This window comes from Artemia franciscana, chromosome 18, assembly GCF_032884065.1.
Source record: "Artemia franciscana chromosome 18, ASM3288406v1, whole genome shotgun sequence".
Classification (NCBI taxonomy): Eukaryota; Metazoa; Arthropoda; class Branchiopoda; order Anostraca; family Artemiidae; genus Artemia; species Artemia franciscana.
This window is the reverse complement of record NC_088880.1, coordinates 26,254,974-26,275,594: the sequence shown is the minus strand read 5'-3', so window position 1 is coordinate 26,275,594 and position 20,621 is coordinate 26,254,974. Positions and strand designations below refer to the sequence as shown.

Sequence of the window (20,621 nt, the reverse complement as noted above, 5' to 3'; positions counted from 1 at the left end):
TTATGGCTCTGATATAGGACACATGTGTTGCAAATGATAGACAGGAGTCTATGTGGACACCAAGAAACTTGGCAACTTCGACCTGTGGGAGGAGATTGGTAGAATATTTTAGGCCAAGTGCTGGCTGAACTTCATTTTTTTTGTAAGGGGTTCGAAATAATACCACCTGACTTTTCTTGCTGTTAATGGTCATGCAGTTAACGAGACACCACTCCTGTACTCTATTCAGAAGGGTTCAGGAAATTAGTTCATTTAATTAAATATTTTAATTTTTAATTAAATATTTTAATTATTATTTAATTAAATATAGGGGGAAAACTTTTCCTTGGAATTTTATTTTTGAGCAAATATGTAGATCAGTCACTCTTCTTGATTATATTTAAATTTTTTCACCATTCTCAGTAAGTTTCTTCTACCTCTTTTCTTGTCGTTAATGAGTATTTCTAACATTTAGTTTTGGTAAGTCTACCCTGTTTTTTTTTCTCATGAGAGTGAGATCGAGGGGAGAGGGGTAGGTGACTTCGGATTTTCGCTGAAGGGGAGGGGACATAGCTTTTTCAGTTTTGCAAGCATTTTAGGAAATTTGGCAAATCACAGAAAAAAGAAGTTCAAAGGAAAAAAGCTTGCCTGCTGAGTTGTTCAGCAATAAACGAATCAAAGCTTCTTTGATACCTTTTTCTCTTGGCAGAAATGAGTGTAGATAAATGGAGAAAATTATGGGTTGAGTTAAGGGTTAGGCTGAGTTATGGCAATTAGTGGATTTTTCGTCGGTACGCTAATTTGCTATTGTAGACTTTTGGCAGTAATTAAAATTTGCTATTAATTATTTGAAAATTAATTTATAACTAAGCTTATTAATCAAAATTAATTGATTAACTCATCAAAAATTACTAAAAGTTATTATTACAAATTAAATATTACCAAATTTAGGCTGTAGGTATCCTTTACTCATTTAATATGTAAAACTTTTTTTTCCTTTTTTTATAAGCAGGGATAAGCACCATATTGTTTCATAAATAGCCTCAAATCCAGATGTGTTTATAGTATTTTTTTTTCTTTCTTTCTTTTTTTGTGTTTTTTTTTTTTTTATTAGTAGTGAACGAACAGAGGTTCTTGGAAATTAACAGTTAACCGGTGATTGAGTACCTCAGATGCCAAATTGAACAACTTCCAGAAAAAGTCTTGGAGAAAATTGACAAAGAACATATAACACATGTGGTTATAGAATATTAACCATTTAATAGGGAAAAGTTGCGGGAATTTTTAATATATGTGTAATTTTAGTATATTCGTATTTTTTTTTTATTTGATTGACTACATATGCATCCGATCAATAAATAAACTTTAATGACAAATGAACTCTTAAAGAATGACTGTAAAATACTGTTCGTTGACTTGATGCCCGAATTGCTCAGATAAAATAATCGGCGGGATCGAATTTTTTTTGTACTTGGAAAGATTCTTGGTTTAGTATGACTATTTGAAAGAATACTTTCCGATATACTAAATAAAACCGAGCAATTTTTCTGTGTGATAAAAATTATTTTATCTTGTAGTATTTTGTTGAATCCGGGGCAATGGCAGTTAGAAGATGCAAAAAGGTAGATTTGAAGAGAATAGCAAAAGCCACTGGGGCTACGCTCCTGTCCTCGATGGTTAATCTTGAGGGCGAAGAAGCTTTTGAAGCTGCTCATTTGGGTGAAGCAACTGAAGTCGTGCAAGAGAGAATTGGCGATGATGAGCTTATTTTTGTAAAAGTGTAGGTTGTTTACTTCTTTTTAAAATTCCATTGTTTTGGTTATCATACCACAATATAGCCAAATTACATTAGGTTTGGTATAAATTAGGTTGATTTAGGTTAAATTAACGTTTCAACTTAATCTGAATTAAACTAATTTGAACCAAAACTAAAAGGCAGACTTGAAGAGAATAACTAAAGTCACTGGTGCCACCCTCCTCTCCTCGAGGGTTAAACTCAATAATGAAGTAGCCTCTGAGCCGCTCATTTGGGTGAAGCAAATGAAGTCGTACGGAAGAGAATTGGTGATGATGAACTTATTTTAGTAAAAGCGTAGGATCTGCACTTCTTCCTTTTTTGGAATTTGTATGAAATACCTTAATCTTGGCTATCATATCATAATATATAAAAGGCAGATAAGATACGACAATGGTGGCAAGAAAGTAATAGGATTGGTGCTTTAAAATATTGTCTTATTGAGGTAAGGCAAATTTTGTCAAAAACTTATAGTAAGTGTATTTTATATCATATGAAATAAATGTGTAATGAAAAAAAGGCTAATTCGGTTTGTTTAGCTTTACGAATTGAATATGATAGAGTGTTAAAAAAGTGCTCTTTGATCATCAATCAGGGGCAAAAAAAAACAGTATCACTGAATGGGGTAGGGAGAGATCATAAAATAGATTTAAATTAAGTTGAAATATCGTGGGTGGAAACAATGAGTATCCTGAAGCTTTGAAGAGAATAGGGTGGAGGAAAAGTCTTCGCTGTTGTGTCGATGTGGTGTTGGGACGAGTTTTTAGAGTAGCAACAGCAAGTACTCTTTCACTTTCTTTTGCGTCTCGAAATGGGGTCTTTGAACAGCTGAAATTGTTTTGAAGAATAAAAACTTGAAGGAGAAAGGCCGTCGAATAAGCTGATATCTATTGAAGTCTTTTTTTTTACACATATAGGGAACGGCCCGTTTAAAAATATTATTTTTCTGGTCGATAAAATTATGTTTAAAATAAATGAAGGCTTCTTCGTTGTGCATCTGTAAAAATATATTCCCTGAACCTTTTTTAGGCATTTTTCAAGACATTATCTTAAAAACATTTTATCACGTCGCTTGGTTGTTTTTGCTTAAGGGGATTAAACGCTCTTAGTCAGAACTTTGTTTTTTGACGTAGTTTTCACTGGTGTTTTTGAGGGTTTCGTGTTTTTTATAACACTGTATAATTTTTTGTTGTTTTTTTTTGCTGGAATGTTGGGTGGTACCTTATTGCTTGGCTATTTATCAATCCATGCTTGAGTTGAATCGGTCATGTTCACTGTGTTTTTTTTTTCTTCTCTATTTAATTCTAAAGTCGAAACACTCGATGGAATTTTACTTTTTTTTGAAGTCCTTGCTAAAATACTCTTAAACACATTTTCTAGACCCAATAGGTAAGCAAACATAAAAAACCTGGACTTCAAAAATTAATGTTCAACTTTTTAGGGAATTTTCTCTATTCAAAGCCAGTTACTTGGATTATTGAATTACGCTATAATCTATTTATATATAAATAATTTACTTATATTAACATTACTTATAATTAACAGTTGCCTACCATTATATTTTAGACCGAAAGCCAGAACAGCCAGCTCAATTATCCTCCAGGGTCCCAATGATGCATATTGTGATGATATGATGTCATTGTAATGACAATTATTGTGACGCTTTAATTTACTTGTATTAACAGTTGCCTACCATTATATTTTAGACCGAAAGCCAGAACAGCCAGCTCAATTATCCTCCAGGGTCCCAATGATGCATATTGTGATGATATGATGTCATTGTAATGACAATTATTGTGACGCTTTAATTTACTTGTATTAACAGTTGCCTACCATTATATTTTAGACCGAAAGCCAGAACAGCCAGCTCAATTATCCTCCAGGGTCCCAATGATGCATATTGTGATGATATGATGTCATTGTAATGACAATTATTGTGACGCTTTAATTTACTTGTATTAACAGTTGCCTACCATTATATTTTAGACCGAAAGCCAGAACAGCCAGCTCAATTATCCTCCAGGGTCCCAATGATGCATATTGTGATGATATGATGTCATTGTAATGACAATTATTGTGACGCTTTAATTTACTTGTATTAACAGTTGCCTACCATTATATTTTAGACCGAAAGCCAGAACAGCCAGCTCAATTATCCTCCAGGGTCCCAATGATGCATATTGTGATGATATGATGTCATTGTAATGACAATTATTGTGACGCTTTAATTTACTTGTATTAACAGTTGCCTACCATTATATTTTAGACCGAAAGCCAGAACAGCCAGCTCAATTATCCTCCAGGGTCCCAATGATGCATATTGTGATGATATGATGTCATTGTAATGACAATTATTGTGACGCTTTAATTTACTTGTATTAACAGTTGCCTACCATTATATTTTAGACCGAAAGCCAGAACAGCCAGCTCAATTATCCTCCAGGGTCCCAATGATGCATATTGTGATGATATGATGTCATTGTAATGACAATTATTGTGACGCTTTAATTTACTTGTATTAACAGTTGCCTACCATTATATTTTAGACCGAAAGCCAGAACAGCCAGCTCAATTGTCCTCCGTGGCCCCAATGATGCATATTGTGATGAGATGGAGCGTTCAATCCATGACGCCTTGTGCGCTTTGAAGAGGGTACTCGAGTCCAAGGCCGTTGTTGTTGGGGGTGGAGCAGTAGAAGCTGCACTTAGCATTCATCTTGAAAATTTTGCCACATCTCTGGTAAGATATAATCGAGAATGATTTGTTTTATTAATAGAAAAAAGAAAATTGTGAATAGAATTTGTAACAATGTTCATAGTGTAGGCTTGAAAGCAACTTTCCAATTATAGAACTCAAGTTCAAGTTCTATTTATTTCCATTAAATAAAAATAACAAAAACAATATCCCAAAGGGCTCAATGGCCCGTTATTTGGGAAACGACATACAATAAATATAGAATGATAAAACTTGGCATAAATATACTAGACAACATCAAAATATAAATCTATAAGGAAAAGAAATCAACTCACCGGTAGTCCCCACGAAACAGCGACCCTCACATCACCCAACAATAAAATACAAATTAAATTCTCTGCGTCATCGAGGATCCAACGCCAACAAAACAACAACCCCCCCCCCTCCAAAAAAAAATTAAACCATAAGAAACATTTAATACGAAACCTTTAATAAGAAGCTTTTCATCTGTCTCTTAAAGGAGCCAAATGTTCGTGACTGCAGGATCTCAGTGGGAACCAAGTTCCAAGCACACCCCACAGTCCCGGCCAGACCGAAGTCTGAACGAACCGAGGGAGTAGCAATGAGTCATCACATCCTCCCAGTTTCGAACTATATAAATATACTTCCCCTACTAGTTTGAGCAGTCCCGAAAAACAACATGGGAGATCTCCCTGGAAGCATTGATATGCCAACGAAGATAGAGATAAAACGTAAATATCTTTAACCTTAAGGAGGTTAACGGGAGTGTGTGTAGTCGACTGGAGAATTCTTGCCGCTTTCTCATGAAAATGGTGAATAAAAGCAAGTACCGAAGGAAATGTCGACATCCATACAGACGAATAGTAACATATATAAGGGTAAATGAGAGAGAAGTATAAAAGACGGAGGATAGAAAAAGGAAAAAAGCGCTTTAATTTTCGAATGATTCCAAGTCCACAGGAAATTTTCACTCTTATTATTTGAACATGCCACTTAAACGATAAATTTTTATCCAAAAGAACTCCCGGGAATCGCACATATCGATCCGGGGGTGACTTATGGAGCCTCTTGGTGTAGAAAGCTCAGTAATTGCGGGACAGCTCACACCTTTTCGAGAAAAAATAAGAAGGTACGACTTTTTTTCATTTAAAGCTGGTTGATTTATGTCAAACCAAATGAGTAGCTTCTCAGTCATAGCTTGAAGCTTTATAATAAGGGATGATTCATCCGGAGCTGCAGCACCTAAAGTTGTGTCATCTACAAATCATATCAATTCTTCTCGACTATCAGACGTGGACACCAACGTAGTCTGATAATAAGATTTATGACACAATCCACAGCAAACACTGTTAATTGGGGTGTTAAAAAGTCGGTAGAGATCGTTCACATAGATGAGGAAGAGGGTTGGCCCAATAATATAACCTTGGGGTACTCCGTATTCAATTGGAACTTTTTTGTCTGTAACTTCTATGGTGATAGATCTGTCAGTTAGGTATGACGAGAACCAAGACAATTTTTCGAAAGCAAAACAGTTCAAAATAGGGATGAAAGCTTTTTATTGACAGTGAATAGATATAAAATTATTTAACTGGATATTTCGAACACATATACAGTGTTCATCATCAGCAGTAATAGTTTTTACTGCTGATGATTAACACTGTATATTTGTTCGAAATATACAGTTAAATAATTTTATATCTATTCACTGTCAATAAAAAGGTTTCATCCCTATTTTGAACTGTTTTACTTTCGTCATGGAAAGGCAGTGTGGTCTTCGAAGTTATCTAAGACTATTTTTCCCCACGCACATCAAGATGAGAAAGTTTACCCATGAGGATCTTGTGTGTTAGGCTGTCAAAAGCTTTCTTTACATCAAGAAAAATGGCTGCAGGAATAAGATTAGCGCGAAACCCAAACTAATGCTAATGGAAAAAAAAATCTTCAAGAAATCTCACCTGACGTTTGAGCATTGCACTTTTAAATATCTTAGAGAACACTGACAAAAGAAAGATCGGCCTGTAGCTCCCAGGATCCTCACGGTTACCTCCTTTAAAGAGAGCTATCACACGCGCTAATTTAAGACGTTGGGGAAGTACTCCTCTTTGAAATGACCTATTAATCAAATGGCCAATTGGAGTGATGATCGATGGAGGGATATGTTTAATTACTTTAGCAGAAATTTAAAATTCCTTACGATAGGAGGGATTGAACCTGAATGTCTATGATCTGCAAGCACTGACTAACGAACTAATTTAATAGAACTAACTAATTATATAGGTATAAAATATGGCAAATGTAAAAAAAAAAAAAAAAATTAACTAGCACATGGAGTTTTGCCTTTTCCAAGATTTTATAGGTGGAATAAGAACAAAACCTGTGTATGTGTCCGTAGCCCGTACCAAATTTATGTCTAATTGGCTATGTTTTTAGGGTAAATTTTGGATTCAACTAGTTTTGCTGCAAATTGATATTTGAATGCTGCATTAGTAAACTGTAAGGCACTAAGAAAAGAAATATTTCTTCTATTTTCAAGATATTACTCGTGTAGGTAGAACCCAGTGTTAATATTATCGTTCTCACCTCTGCAGCGAAAAACTGCAATATATTTTATTTTCGTGTCGTGGTTGCCACGTCTTGCCGCTTGTTAAAGAATGTCAATTTATCGCAATTTCTCTTGCGGATAGAAATATGATGTTATCGTATTGCGTCATTCAATTGCATGTCTATAGTGGCATCATTAAGAGGGGAAGTTTTTCCTTTTTGTAGCCTCTTTCCCTAAAAAAGATATTTTGTCTAATTAAAAAAGAAAATCCCCTTTTTCATTTTTGTTGTGACTAGTTTTTTTTATTAGCGCGTTTTCCTCAACTCACCTACTAATATTTATGTCACGTCAATTTGTCAAATTTGTGAACCATTTTTTACCACTTAAGAATGTTCAATTGCTTCCAAATTTTATCAGTATTTCAATTTTTTTCCAGTTCTTCGAATTTTATCAATTCTGATGACGTTGCAATGATATAACACCAAAGGTCCATAAATGGGTGATTGAGCACAGTAAAAAATATAAAATAGACACTATTATCCAAGATTTGATTTTACATAGCTAAAAACCTCTGGTTGTCATAACTTAGGTTCGAATCTTAAATAACGTAAATTTTTGTCTTAGAGAAGACTAAAGACTTGCTATTCTTAGCCTCGGAGAAGACTAAAGACTTGCTATTCTTAGTCTTGGAGAAGACTAAAGACTTGCTATTCTTAGTCTTGGAGAACTCTCAAGACTTGCTATTCTTAGTCTTGGAGAAGACTAAATTCAAAAACAATTAACATAGATTTTTTTTAAATTCATTTTCAAAATGGACTAAAGGGTAGAAGGGTAGAATTTTTTTTTTGTCTTGAGAATCTATATAGATGAAAACGGGGGTACAAAACCGATTGGGTTTTGCATAACTCGTTCAACTCGTGTTTCTCAAAGGTAATAAAGGCAGTATTGCACAGTTAAAGGCAATTGCTGCAATTACTAATCTGAGGATGAGAAGCTTAACTTATTTCTTAATTGAAATTAAAAATATTATTGGGAAAAAAACTAACAAAAGTAGCTGAGGTCAAAGACGAATACCCATCAGTTTTTTTATTGTTGCGCCCAGTTAAAACTACCAAATGATGTCAAACCTCTTAGATTTTTTTTTTTTTTTTTTTTTTTTTTTTTTTTTTTTTTTTTGAAACGAAAAGATTTTAAACCCAAATTTTTCAATTGGAGACTTCGTGCCTGAGGAAGAAATATGACTTCTATATGTCAATTGACTGGATGTATTGTTTATTGGAAATATTCAAATTATGCATTCAATTTAAACAGAAAAAATGCTTTCTAATAAATGCCCTCTGAAAATTCTCTAGCAATGTCCGTTCCGTTGGAAATAACCTCGAGGTCCAAGCATCATTTTCTTTCTAATTCGTTTTCCTCAATTCACTGACTTTTTTCATTTATGCATTTATAACTTAGATAAATCTAATATCTATGTTATATAAAGTCCAATCTGTTTTGTGCCCCTTGTTTTCACTTATTTTCATAGATTATTTCCTAAAAAATATTCCCTAATATATTCCAATTGTAATATAGTCCATTTCGAAAACTGGTTTTCTTTTAAATTTATATTTATATTCGATATTTCATCTTGAAAACTATTTTCTAATAGATTCAAAGAGGGAATGCTCATGAACACAACAACATATGTGTTAAAATGGGATAAGCGAAATTTGTTCAAATTTTGTTAGATTTACAAGAATACGGAATAATCAATTTCTCTGTTAGATAGAACAAAAATATTTAATATCTTTTCTGTTGTATTTTTTGACCTGACTTAAGAAGGTGTATGTCTAAGGTTTCTAAATTTTACTCAGATTGAGTTATGATTTGTGTACACGGTGGCTGAAATGTGACTGTAGCTTTATTAGTTTATGAACCTCGGAAATTAAATCCTGGGTAAGGCTCCCCCTCCCAATAATGTGGAGAAAAAATACTATATATTCTGTGCCCCTTGACTATCCGCATACGAACCCTTCTTACCTCACCAATAAAAATGCTGGCGATTCGCTACTGTTCATCGGGCCTCAGCTTAGTGACATTGTTTAGCTATGAACTAAAATATTTTGACAGAAAGAAGTTTTAATGAAAATTGAAGACTGGTCTTATTTTTTAGGCTGACTGTCTGCAAACATCTTTCTTCATTCTGCTTCGATCAGTCGTCTGATCAGTGCTTTGACCGTTTTGACAAAAACGCTTCCAGATTGATTCAAAGCTGATGTGCAAAGTTGAGTTTTTATCCTGGAAAACTAAATCTTCCAGAATAAATATAAATCAACATCTTATTGTTACTAAAGAAACCCTCCTATGAGGGATTAAGTAAAATTTAATAATATAAACGATATAAATAATGTACATTCACCTCTCTTTTATTATTCTAATAAAAGAGCAGTGAATTTACTATACAAAATGGTATATATAAATGATACACAACAACAAGGGCTTGCCTTCTGAGTGGCCTCTCAGACACGTGGGAATTTGCTCAAGCTTCCGAGAAGAGGGTTGGCCTTACTCAGAAGGTGGCCTATGTTTATGTCATTATTTCAAGCTATCATATACAGCTTGAACGTATCAAACGTAACTCTTGTCTAATACACCGGGTGTTTATTTGAGTTAGATGGTTATATCCTGGAAGATTAAGCCCTCCAGTTTTTTGACGAAACTAGCTTAAGTTTTCACTCTTAAAAACTACCTTTACTCTCGGGGCGTAATAGCGGTAATCTTTAACTACGATACATTGGATAATTACTATTTGGAATTCGGCTGAATAATTTTATATATTTTTTAATGATGATTTTTTTTTGTTTACAACGTTGGTTTAATTTATAACGTTGTTGTTACTGGAGGGTTTCAGTCATGGTGTCTTTTAAATTTCCAAAAAATAATTTGTAACGTGTCTTCATAAAGCAAAGCCTCAATAAAGCAAAAAAAGTGTCATCATTAGAAGGATTCGCGGATTATAATTGAGGTGAAGTAAGGGTATTCTAAAGTAGAGAGGTCCACCTTTGAGATGAAGTTATTAAAAGCTTCGAATGTCTCTTCCATTTGTAAGTTTTCCTTTCTTATGAAGGGAGGAGTCAGGCTTAGGGGTGGAAGAGCAATTCATTTAGTTATTGTCAATATAAAAAAGAACAGAAGTCGAACCTGCAAGTTTGGCTTTTTGACAAGTATCTATAACTTTAGCAAACTTGTATATGCTATGTGTAGCACATGATATATGTAAATAACAGTATAGATCAAAATGTAGATGTACATAACATATGTAGAAATGTGCTATTGTATTTTAGAGTTCTCGCGAGCAGCTTGGTATTGCTGAATTCGCTCGGTCTCTCCTAGTTATTCCGAAAATATTGGCTGTAAATGCTGGTCAAGATGCCACGGATCTGGTGGCGAAATTGAGAGCATTTCACAACTCAGCCCAAACGAAGCCCGAGCATGCTGCACTTAAGTGGTAAGTGTCCCTGTTCGATTTTATTCCCACTACGGATCTGATAACAATGAATTGCTCATGCAACGGCGAGTTGTGTTATTACTGAGTATTTTGGATCATCTTTGTATGCTTAGTATGATGATGCTTATGGTAGTCGTGCAAGAGAAACTAGATATAAGCTTTTAGCGAAGGACGGTATCATTGCAGGAAGGGAAATGGTGTGTTGACCAAGTTTTCGTATTATAAACAAAAAGCATCTGAATTATTAAGGCCCTGTAAACCTAACATATGAATAGACATGAAGGCTTTAGTTAAGGTAAGTTGTTAAAGTAATTACCATTATGTAAGTGATAACTATTTCTTATTAGTACTCATTTGGGTCTTCCTGCGCCCGCTGACATAGAAGGCGAGAACGGTGCCTATCTACGATTGCTGCTTCAGTGCTTCAGACCAAAGATCTTCCATTGACTATCTCAACCACGTAACTTCCCTCTCCAGATATTGGCCTAGCGATGCCTTTTGTCGTACTCACATTCTGATCCTGCGAGGGATACTGTACTACACATCTTAAGGGAGTCCACCTTCGTCTATGTGCACTCTGTAACCCTAGTTATACCATCAACTACTTCAAGTTTATTTGTCACAAACGGCTTCTTCGTTTTTCTTTGTTAGTGAAAGCGTTCGTAGTCTTGTCCGTCGTATACATTCGAAAGATGCGTATAAGACTGTTATTCTCAAAGACTTGAATTTGTTTTTCCTGTTGCTTAGTTCATGCCCAATTAGTTCATTCACATGCGTACATCAACAATGAGAGGGACGTCACTGCTAACGAATCCAAGGTTCAGGTTCTTGGAGTAGGCTCTATTATTCGGATAATTCCTAAATATATTCGAAGCGCTAAATTTATATCAATACTGAGAAGACGTATCTGCTAACGCTCTCAAGGTTCAGATTATTGGAGTAGGCTCTATTATTCGGCATATTCCTAAATTAAAAGCGCTAAATTTATATCAATACTGAGAGGACGTCACTGCTAACGATCTCAAGGTTCAGGTTCTTGTAGTAGGCTGTATTATTCCATACGCTCCCAAGTTTATTCAAAGCGCTTCGTGCATATGTAGTACATGTGGTGATTTTGCGTTCAAGGCTCTTATTTGACTCCAATCATTTAATTTTCCCAATCACACCAGTTCTGACTTGGAAGGGAGGGATAATTTTTGCGTCATTTCGTAGGATTTTTGTTCTCAGTATACTAATTGACAGGACAGCTGGCTCTGCTTTCTGTGAGAACTCGGTGATATTTTACTGAAGATCTTCTTTTGAATGAGACAAGAGAGTTGTGTCTTCAGCAAATCATCGTGACTCTGGTTCTGTTGGATTCCACCTGTGAAGTTACATATTCGAAGGATATAGTCTATGAGGTTTACAAACAGCGCTGGGCACAAAATACATCCTCGTTGGACACCGTTGGCGGTTTTTATATCAATAAAAAAAAATCTGGTGAATATTTTGATCTAATCAAATCTTAAAGCCGATAATTTTTTTTTATAATTCCAAAATAATTATAAAACCTATTTCGGGTTTGCATTCTAGATTGCTATACTTGACACTGTTGTTGTGGGGTATAAAAAAATAGGGCAAAAAATTTTCTATTCAACAATCAGAAATTTATTTTTTTTAATATATGCTTCCTGGCTGCAGTCCCTTCTAATACTTTACATATTTGTGTTCCGAAGTCAAAAATTCCCCTCAAAAGACTAGATCCAGCTGTAATCGGAGCGTGTGAGAATGCATAAATTACACCAAGGGACTAACCACTCGGATTGTTCAGGAGCAATTCAGTCAAGTATTAGTTAGTTGTAACCTGTTTAAACAGAGTTCAGAGAATAAGTAGCATGCAGACATCAAACTGCCGGTAATAAATGCATATAAAAATTATATTGTATAAATAATTACAAGGAGAATTGCTAAGGATAACCTGTGCCTAATCGTAATTTTGAGTGAGAAACCCCTTAAGTTCAACCTTCTTATCTTTGTTTAGTTGAAGTGACGAAGAAAACTGGTACCTTTGTATTCGACCGAGTTGCCGCCTAAGAAAAAGAATTGATTATGGAGTAAAATGCTTGGACTTTGGCTAGGCCTTAATGAAGTGCCTTCAAGAATTCAGTAAAAATCATTAATATCTCGATCTGAAATTCATTTGCATCTTCAGTTCTGCTGGGGTTAAGGAAGAAATCGAAGTTAGTGGCTGGTTTGGTCTGGGGCTCCTCGGTTTTCGGACGGAAGATATTTCTTTTACTTTTACTTACTTGCTTACCGCAAAGTAAGCAGATTCTTCGGTCTGGGGTCTTCGGTGTACATTGGGTTTAGCCTTATGGATTGTTTTTAGAATGGATTATTTTTGATGGGGTCTTAAGCCACACAATAAATGTTACTGGAGAAAGTAAAACTCTCCTGGCAAGGTAAACTCTCCGAAACTTTGCTATTGCAGTCTATTTGAGCGTTTTAGAAAAAAAAAATTCTTATATGAATGAATTTTCGGAGGTTTTAGGAACTCGGGGCACGAGAATACGGGTCGGAAATAAAAAACTCGTTTAAATTAGGAATAAATGAAAATGAAAAGGTGATGGGGTAGCGATAAATTGACCATGCGGTTTTTTTTTTTTTTTTTTTTTTTCAGTTTGGAAAAATTGGCGAAAGATTTTTAGAGGCAAAAGCAGTGACGGTTTAGCCCCCCCCCCCCCACCCACCCACTAAATTGACACTGCTCCAGGAAAGTAATCTCTCTGGATTTCAATTAGAATAGAAATAAATAAATCACACGTAACTAAAACATCTCAAGCCATTCCTGGGTGCCGAGGATGAGAATACATTTTTAAACATAACATGCAGAGCAGTCACCGCTCCTATTCTCAGACGCGATCTTACCTCTCGTCAATCAAAATAATAAACCAATTACTGTCCTGCTACTTGGCTCAGCGGAAACTACCCCGTCATATAAGAAAAATTAACTGCTGTTTTGTGATGTTAATAATTGTTCTTTTTTACTCTCTTTTTCAATGACGTAAGGGATCTCTCAGCTCTTCTTGGGTTAAATTACATGTTATTGCCCATGTTATATTCGGCGAAAATCTGACCACATGATCAGGGTGATGGGTGTGTGCAGGTTCGATGATAATCAGCTATGTTGATTATGCTGGTCAGATAATGTCAAACAGTTCGTGGTAACGAACTGTAGTAAGGAGCGACCCGGCTCAATAGTAAACGGAAACTCTAAAAAACGGAATTTCGATGCTAAAAGATATATCAAAAGGATCGGATTTTTATGCTGATTTTAAATATATAAGTTTCATCAAATTTAGTCCTTGTCATCAAAAGTTACGAGCCTGAGAAAATTTTCCTTATTTTGGAAAATAGGGGGAAACACCCCCTAAAAGTCATAGGATCTTAACGAATATCACACCTTCAAATTCAGTGTATCAGAGAACCCTATACAAAAAATTTCAAGGTCCAATCTACAAAAATGTGGAATTTCGTATTTTTTGCCAGAAGACAGATCACGGGTGCGTGTTTATTTGTTTTGTTTTTTTTCTTTTTCCCAGGCGTCATCGTATCGACCAAGTGGCCCTAGAGTGTTGCAAGAGGGCTCATTCTAACGGAAATGAAAAGTTCTAGTGCCCTTTTCAAGGGACCAAAAAATTGGAGGGCATCTAGGCCCCCTCCCACGCTCATTTTTTCTCAAAGTCAACGGATCAAAATTTTGATATAGCCATTTTGTTCCGCATAGTCGAAAACCATAAGAACTATGTCTTTGGGGATGACTTACTCCCCCACAGTCCCTGGGGGAGGGGCTGCAAGTTACAAACTTTGACCAATGTTTACATACAGTAATGGTTATTGGGAAGTGTACCGACGTTTTCAGGGGGATTTTTTTGGTTTGGGTGTGGGGTTGAGGGGACGGGGCTATGTGGGGGGATCTTTCCTAGGAGGAATATTTCATGGGGGAAGAGAAATTCAATGAAAAGGGCACAGGATTTTCTAGCATTACTATTTAAAAAAAAGAAAACAATGAAAATATAAACATGAAAAAGTTTTTTTCAGTTGAAAGTAAGGAGTAGCATTAAAACTTAAAACGAACAGATATTATTACGCATATGAGGCGTTCTAAAAATACTTTAGTATAAAGAGCGAGGACTCTCCATAAACGCTAACAAGACTAAGTCAATGTCAAATGCAGTCATTCCCGACTTAGCTGAGGGACTTTTGGTCAACAATGAGGAAATTGAAGTAGTGAGAGAGTTCAAATATCTAGGCAGCATTCTTACGCAAGATGCCAATCCTGAAAGAGAAATTTTGTGCCGAATAGCATTGGCTGGCTCTGCCTTCAATTGTCTCAGAAATGTTTGGAGAAATAGTAAATATTCCCAGAAGCTAAAACTCAGAATTTATAATAGCAATGTCCTCTCCGTCCTTACATATGGTTGTGAAACTTGGAGTATCACTGCGCAACTAGGAAAACGACTATGGGCATTCGATAATAACTGCCTAAGATATATTTTGAATATACATTACCAAAACCAAAACCAAACATGCATTAATTCAAAAACGTTCATAAATTAAATAAAAAAAAACTAATTTTTTTAGCTGAAAGTAAGGAGAGACATTAAAACTTAAAACGAACAGAAATTACTCCGTATATGAAATGGGTTGTCCCCTCCACAATCCCTCGCTCTTTACGCTAAAGTTTGACTCTTTGCCACAATTCTACTTTTTAAAACAATTAAAAACTTTAGCGTAAAGAGCGAGGGATTGCGGAGGGGACAACCCATTTCATATACGGAGTAATTTCTGTTCGTTTTAAGTTTTAATGTCGCTCCTTACTTTCAGCTAAAAAAACTAGTTTTTTTATTTAATCTTAAATGAAGATGGCAGCTCCCCAGCCAAATATATAAACACAAAAGTTAAGCAGGATAGTTGAATCCTAATTTATCCCAGTTAACATCTGACATCGTTTGTGGATCGAGTTCAGGTTAAGCAAAGTTTCCTTTAAAATTCAGTTGCCAAATTATTGTGCAATACTGTAAATGGGACTTTATAAGTGCATTGTTCAGAGGGGCCGTACTCAAGACACAAGTACTCCCCTTTGCACTATGGCTAAAGTTGATTTTAGGGCGGTATTTGTAAATGACGCCACCGCATTTTGGACATTGGTGGAAACGAGTTTCAGACAAAGGATAATGCTTCTGTACCAAATGACGGCAAAGGTTAATTATGGCTCCAGAACAAGGGTGGTTCGGGAGGCCGAGGTTTTCGTAAGAAATTGTCTTAGGGATAGCTTTAAGTACTTCTTTGAATGACAGTATGTCAAGCAACAAGCTGATGCCACTTTTTAGTTTATGATGGATGAAAGACTAAAGTGGTTTAGGTCGTATTCTACGGATAAGGGGTAATAGGTTAAATTCGTGCCTACTGCCAGTCCAGTGACAGCCAAGTAAAAAAGAAGGGGGGCCCTCCAATAGAGTGGGAAAAGGTCAGGAGAAAAAATTTAAAGGTAGTAAGAATTACGTGGTAGGGAGTGAAGGTCTAAAAACAGTGGGAAGGAGGAGGAGCGTGTTCATCTGTGTTGACCTCAGTTTGCTTTGTGTTTCAATGAGTGGTCAGTAATAGCAGCAGAATTTGGAAGAACATAGCTGTGAGATATTAGGGTCAAAATATACCGGAACCTGAACTGAGGTGTGTGCTTTTTCTTGCGTTGTAAGGAAACAGATGAAAATTTGCTTGTAGTTTTTTGTGTGTTGCTTTTCTCTCTTTTTTTCTCTTTTTTCTCTTGGTGAAACGTCTAGGTGTTCTTTAAACAAGTGGCGATGTTAGGTCAGGTCTCTCTCTCTAATGTTGTTCCCGTTATTTCGTCATTATTTCTCTATTTCAGGTATGGTCTTGATCTTGTAAACGGTGTCATTCGAGATAACAAAAAGGCAGGAGTTCTTGAGCCGGCAGTTTCTAAGATCAAATCTCTCAAATTTGCCACTGAAGCTGCTAACACTATACTTCGTGTCGATGACTTGATTAAATTAGAACCAGAACCTGAAGGACAACGTCAAGATATGTGCGGATAAATTTTCACATTTCTTACCTTTTTCCATTTAATTACATCTGCTTAATTAATAAAAATTGAATGCTCCTTTTCATTTTTTTTTTCTCTGTTATATTTTGTTTTTTATAAATGAGTAGATCAGTAAATACATAGATAAATACTAGTTTAGGGGAAAAAAGAAGCTAAACAGCAATTATTTCATATTTCCCGACACACCAAATCAAATTATTTACTGTAAGCGAGATACGTTCTCATGGGTATAACCCAAACATGGTACTTTTTAGTCAATCAGTTCGTTATTAAATGAAAAATACTTTGACTAAAATACGGTCACCATAAGAAAAAAAATATCAACGATCACAAAAGTTACAAGCACATTTGTCAAATGCACAAGTTACGGACTGTTAAAAGCACAAACAAAACTCGTCAGAAAGCTTAGAGAATAATACTGTGATCTAAGTAAACCGATGTCAATTTGGGAACTTGTACAGCAGCTTCTGCGGGGAGTAGGGATTTAAGAGGGACAAAAGCAGGTGGAAGGAAGTTCTTGTAGATGGGTTGGAGGAGGAGGGTTCAGCCAAGTTTCAGGCATTGCTTCTTACGACAGACGAAAACGAGGTCAAATTCTAATGCTGTAACTCAACAGGGAAGTTACGTAGGTGATTTGTTATGAATCATCTTAACCCGTTTAATTTTATGACTATCTTCTTTTGTCAGGGCGAAATTCCAAACAAGACGCGTATATTCTAATAGTGGGCGGATAATTATCCAGAAAATTCAACTTAAATAATATGAATTGCATTACATGAAGCAATCCCAGTACTCCGAGATAGCATCCTTTCATCACTTTCATTACTGTTACCAGAATAAGCACTTGATATGGTTTATGCTCTCTGTGCAACCTTTGGTACTGTATGTTATTCTTCCGTGGTTCTGCGGTTTTTTAGTTTCAACACAACCTAACAGTTTAGCTAATAGCTGATATTCAGTTTTATCTATCTGCGAGATTATGTTTTTGGAATTTGCCTTTTCTAATACCTTCAAAAGGCTCAAGAAATATTTTTTTCTTATTTTTCAAGCATGTTGTTTATCATTGTTTAAGAAAGTAACATTATAATTCTGGCTCGGTAAGTAGATATATCTGAAACTAGTAAATCTAATTATATAATAACTAATTAAACTAAACTAAATTAAACCAATAAACTAATTAAAATAACTTTTTCTCCTAGTGAAAGTTACAGCTTTTTCACCAAATTCACCACATGGGTTTTTCACAGGGAAGATAAACCCTAATTCAGACAGTTCTTATTCTCAAAAATAAATGAAACGAATTTTCATTCGTTTTAAACATCAGCTACATAACTCGTATGTAGTATATCAGCTATTACAATTGTTTTGTCAAAAGTATGCGAACTATTTCATAGGCAGCGCTATTGTGCCGCCTAAGTAAAGAGTTTTGCGGGCACAATGTGTTATTTTTTTGCCAGGCACTTCCTATAGAAGGAGCTATTGTAGGAACTTCGAAAAGGGCTTATTCGATTGGAAATTGGGAGGGCTAATGCACTTTTAATAGTTGAAATTTTTGGAGGGCAACCTGCCCCTCCCCACGCCCATCATTTCCCCAAACATATCTAATAAAAATTTTGAGATAGACATTTTGTTCTGCGTAGTTGAAAGGTCCGGAAATTATGTCTGAGGATGACAACACCCCTACAGTCCTCAGGGCAAGGGCTGTAAGTTATGCCCTGGGGACATAAAAGTTTTTATAGAAAGGGTAGTCATATTAAATTCGGAGGGGGGTCATTAGATGTTTTTGTATATTTCATTAGGATTAACCTAACTTTCCTTCTTCAGTGGGATCGCTATAACAGATAAGTATCATCAGAAGTTCTTTTTAATAGTCGAAAGTGATTAAAGGGCAACCAGTACCTCTTTTCACGCCCATCATTTCCCCAGTTACATTCAATCTAAAGTTTTGAGATTGACACTTTTTTAGCGTAGTTGAAAGGCCCAGTAATTATTTCTTTCAAGGTTACACCCCGCCCCCACAGCTCTCAGGGAAAGGGTTTTAAGCTTTGCCCTGGGGCATATTGCCATTTTGTTAAGCATATTTGAAAGGTCCAGTAATTATGTCTTTGGGGATGACACCCCCCATGGCCCTCAAATCAGGGGCTTTAAGCTATGCTAGTTGCCCATTGTTGACATTTTAAGGTTTTTCCCGAAAATGTGGTTCTATAGATTTCGGAGAAAGCTCATTCAGTGTAAAATTGAAAATTCTAGCTCCCTTTTTAAAAGTTAAGAATGATCGGACGGCAACCAACCCCTCCCCTACACGCTCTTTTTCCCAGAATTCTTCCGACCAAATTTGGACATAGCCATATATGAGTATAAAATTCGGATATTGCTCATTCAATGGAAATCGGAAGTCCTAGTGTTCTTTCTAAAAGTCAAAGTGATACGATAGAATTCTATCTTTCTTTCTTTCTCTAGAATTCTTCTTTTCCCTAAATGCATCCTATAGAATTTTTGAGATAACCATTTCGCTCAAAACAGTCTAAACATCATATTACAAAGCCTTCGGGGTTGAAACAACCTCCTAGATTCTGGGGACAAGGGTTGTAAGTTATGCACCAAGAGCGTGTAAGGTTTTTATGGAAGGCGTGATGGAATAAACTTTAGAGGAGGCTCATTTGATTAGAAACTTGAAGTTCTAGTTCTCTTTAAAGATTCAAAAGTGATGCAGGGCAACGAGCCCCCCTCCGCCTAACGCCTTCTTTTACCCAAACGCTTCTGATCGAAATTTTGAGATAACCATTTTGTTAAAAATAGTCCAAAAAACATATAACAAAGACTCTAGGACTGACACAACCCAACAGAGCCCCAGGGGAAGGGTTGTAAGCTATGTCCTGTGGGCATACAGGGTTTTTATGGAATAAATGGTCGTATGAGCTTTCCATAGGGCTTATTTGATTATAAAGTGGATGTTATAGTGCTTTTTTTAAGAGCCAAAAGTGGATTGAGGACTCGACCACGTTTTTCCAAAACAAAATCCAATTAATATTATCAGACATCTATTTTCTTCAGTATTGTTAAAAGATTGAGTAATTATGCCTTTTGGAATGCCAAGCCCCTCACAGCCCCCAGGGCAAGTGCTTTAAGTTAGGCAATTCGTTCACTATTTACGCATAGTATATGCTATTGAGAAAGGTATGCATGTTTGACCTTTACTCTCGAATAAGACAAAGGGCATTTAGGTGAGTCTTTCGGAGAAATATCATTGAGGCTTTTAAAGGAGCTAATTTGATTAAAAATTGAAAGTTCTAGTACCGTTTTTAAGAGTAAAATGAGATTGGAGGGCAAGCAACCCTCCTCCCAAACCCATTCAGTTTCCAAACACATCAAGTCAAAATTTTGAGACAGCCATTTTGTTTAGCATAGTAGAACGGTTCAAAAACTATGTTTAGGAATATTGGTAATGTTAACCCCCACAATTATGCAGTTTGCCCAATATGCTTTAAAACTAAATCATAAGACACTATGTGTATGATTTCCAATAAGAAAAAACTAGTTTCTTTTATTTAATTTCCGAACGTTTTTGAGTTAATGCATATTTGATTTTGGGTCTCTGCACATTAATTATTAAAATGAAATTTGCGTATTAATTCTTTTTTTGGCTAAATGGTTTTCTCTTAGTTTTGATCAGACGATTTTGATAAAAAAAAAGGGGTGGGGAGGAGGCCTAGTTGCCCTCCTATTTTTTGGTTACTTAAAAAGGCAACTAGAACTTCTAATTTTTAACAAACGTTTTTATTAGTAGAAAATATACGTAACTTAAGAATTAACTTACGTAACGAATATTTATATTCTTATATTTTTATCGTGTCTTTTTTTTACATCCCCTATTCATGCCCACATGCCCTGATAGTTTCAACTTCATACTCTCACCTGTTTCCGATATATTGCTGATACGCCCCTACGATAACCTGTATGCACATAGTGTGCTTTGATTTAGCCCAACGTTCCCCTC

At 35.6% G+C, this 20,621-nt stretch overlaps 1 protein-coding gene across 2 annotated transcripts in view; it reads left to right on the top strand.

The window, feature by feature from the left end:
* LOC136038814 (T-complex protein 1 subunit alpha-like) overlaps window positions 1-16,688 on the top strand; it is a 64,851-nt gene extending 48,163 nt beyond the window's left edge. Inside the window, exons 8-11 of one of the 2 annotated variants that reach the window (XM_065722202.1) lie at window positions 1,557-1,759; window positions 4,321-4,513; window positions 10,358-10,521; window positions 16,430-16,688. In XM_065722202.1, coding sequence (XP_065578274.1) covers window positions 1,557-1,759; window positions 4,321-4,513; window positions 10,358-10,521; window positions 16,430-16,616 — 747 coding nt within the window. In that variant the 3' untranslated portion in view covers window positions 16,617-16,688. Of the gene's footprint in view, window positions 1-1,556; window positions 1,760-4,320; window positions 4,514-9,186; window positions 9,253-10,357; window positions 10,522-16,429 lie in introns of those variants that run through there. The other variant, XM_065722203.1, reaches the window with a different exon arrangement.
* Window positions 16,689-20,621: the final 3,933 nt, after the last annotated feature.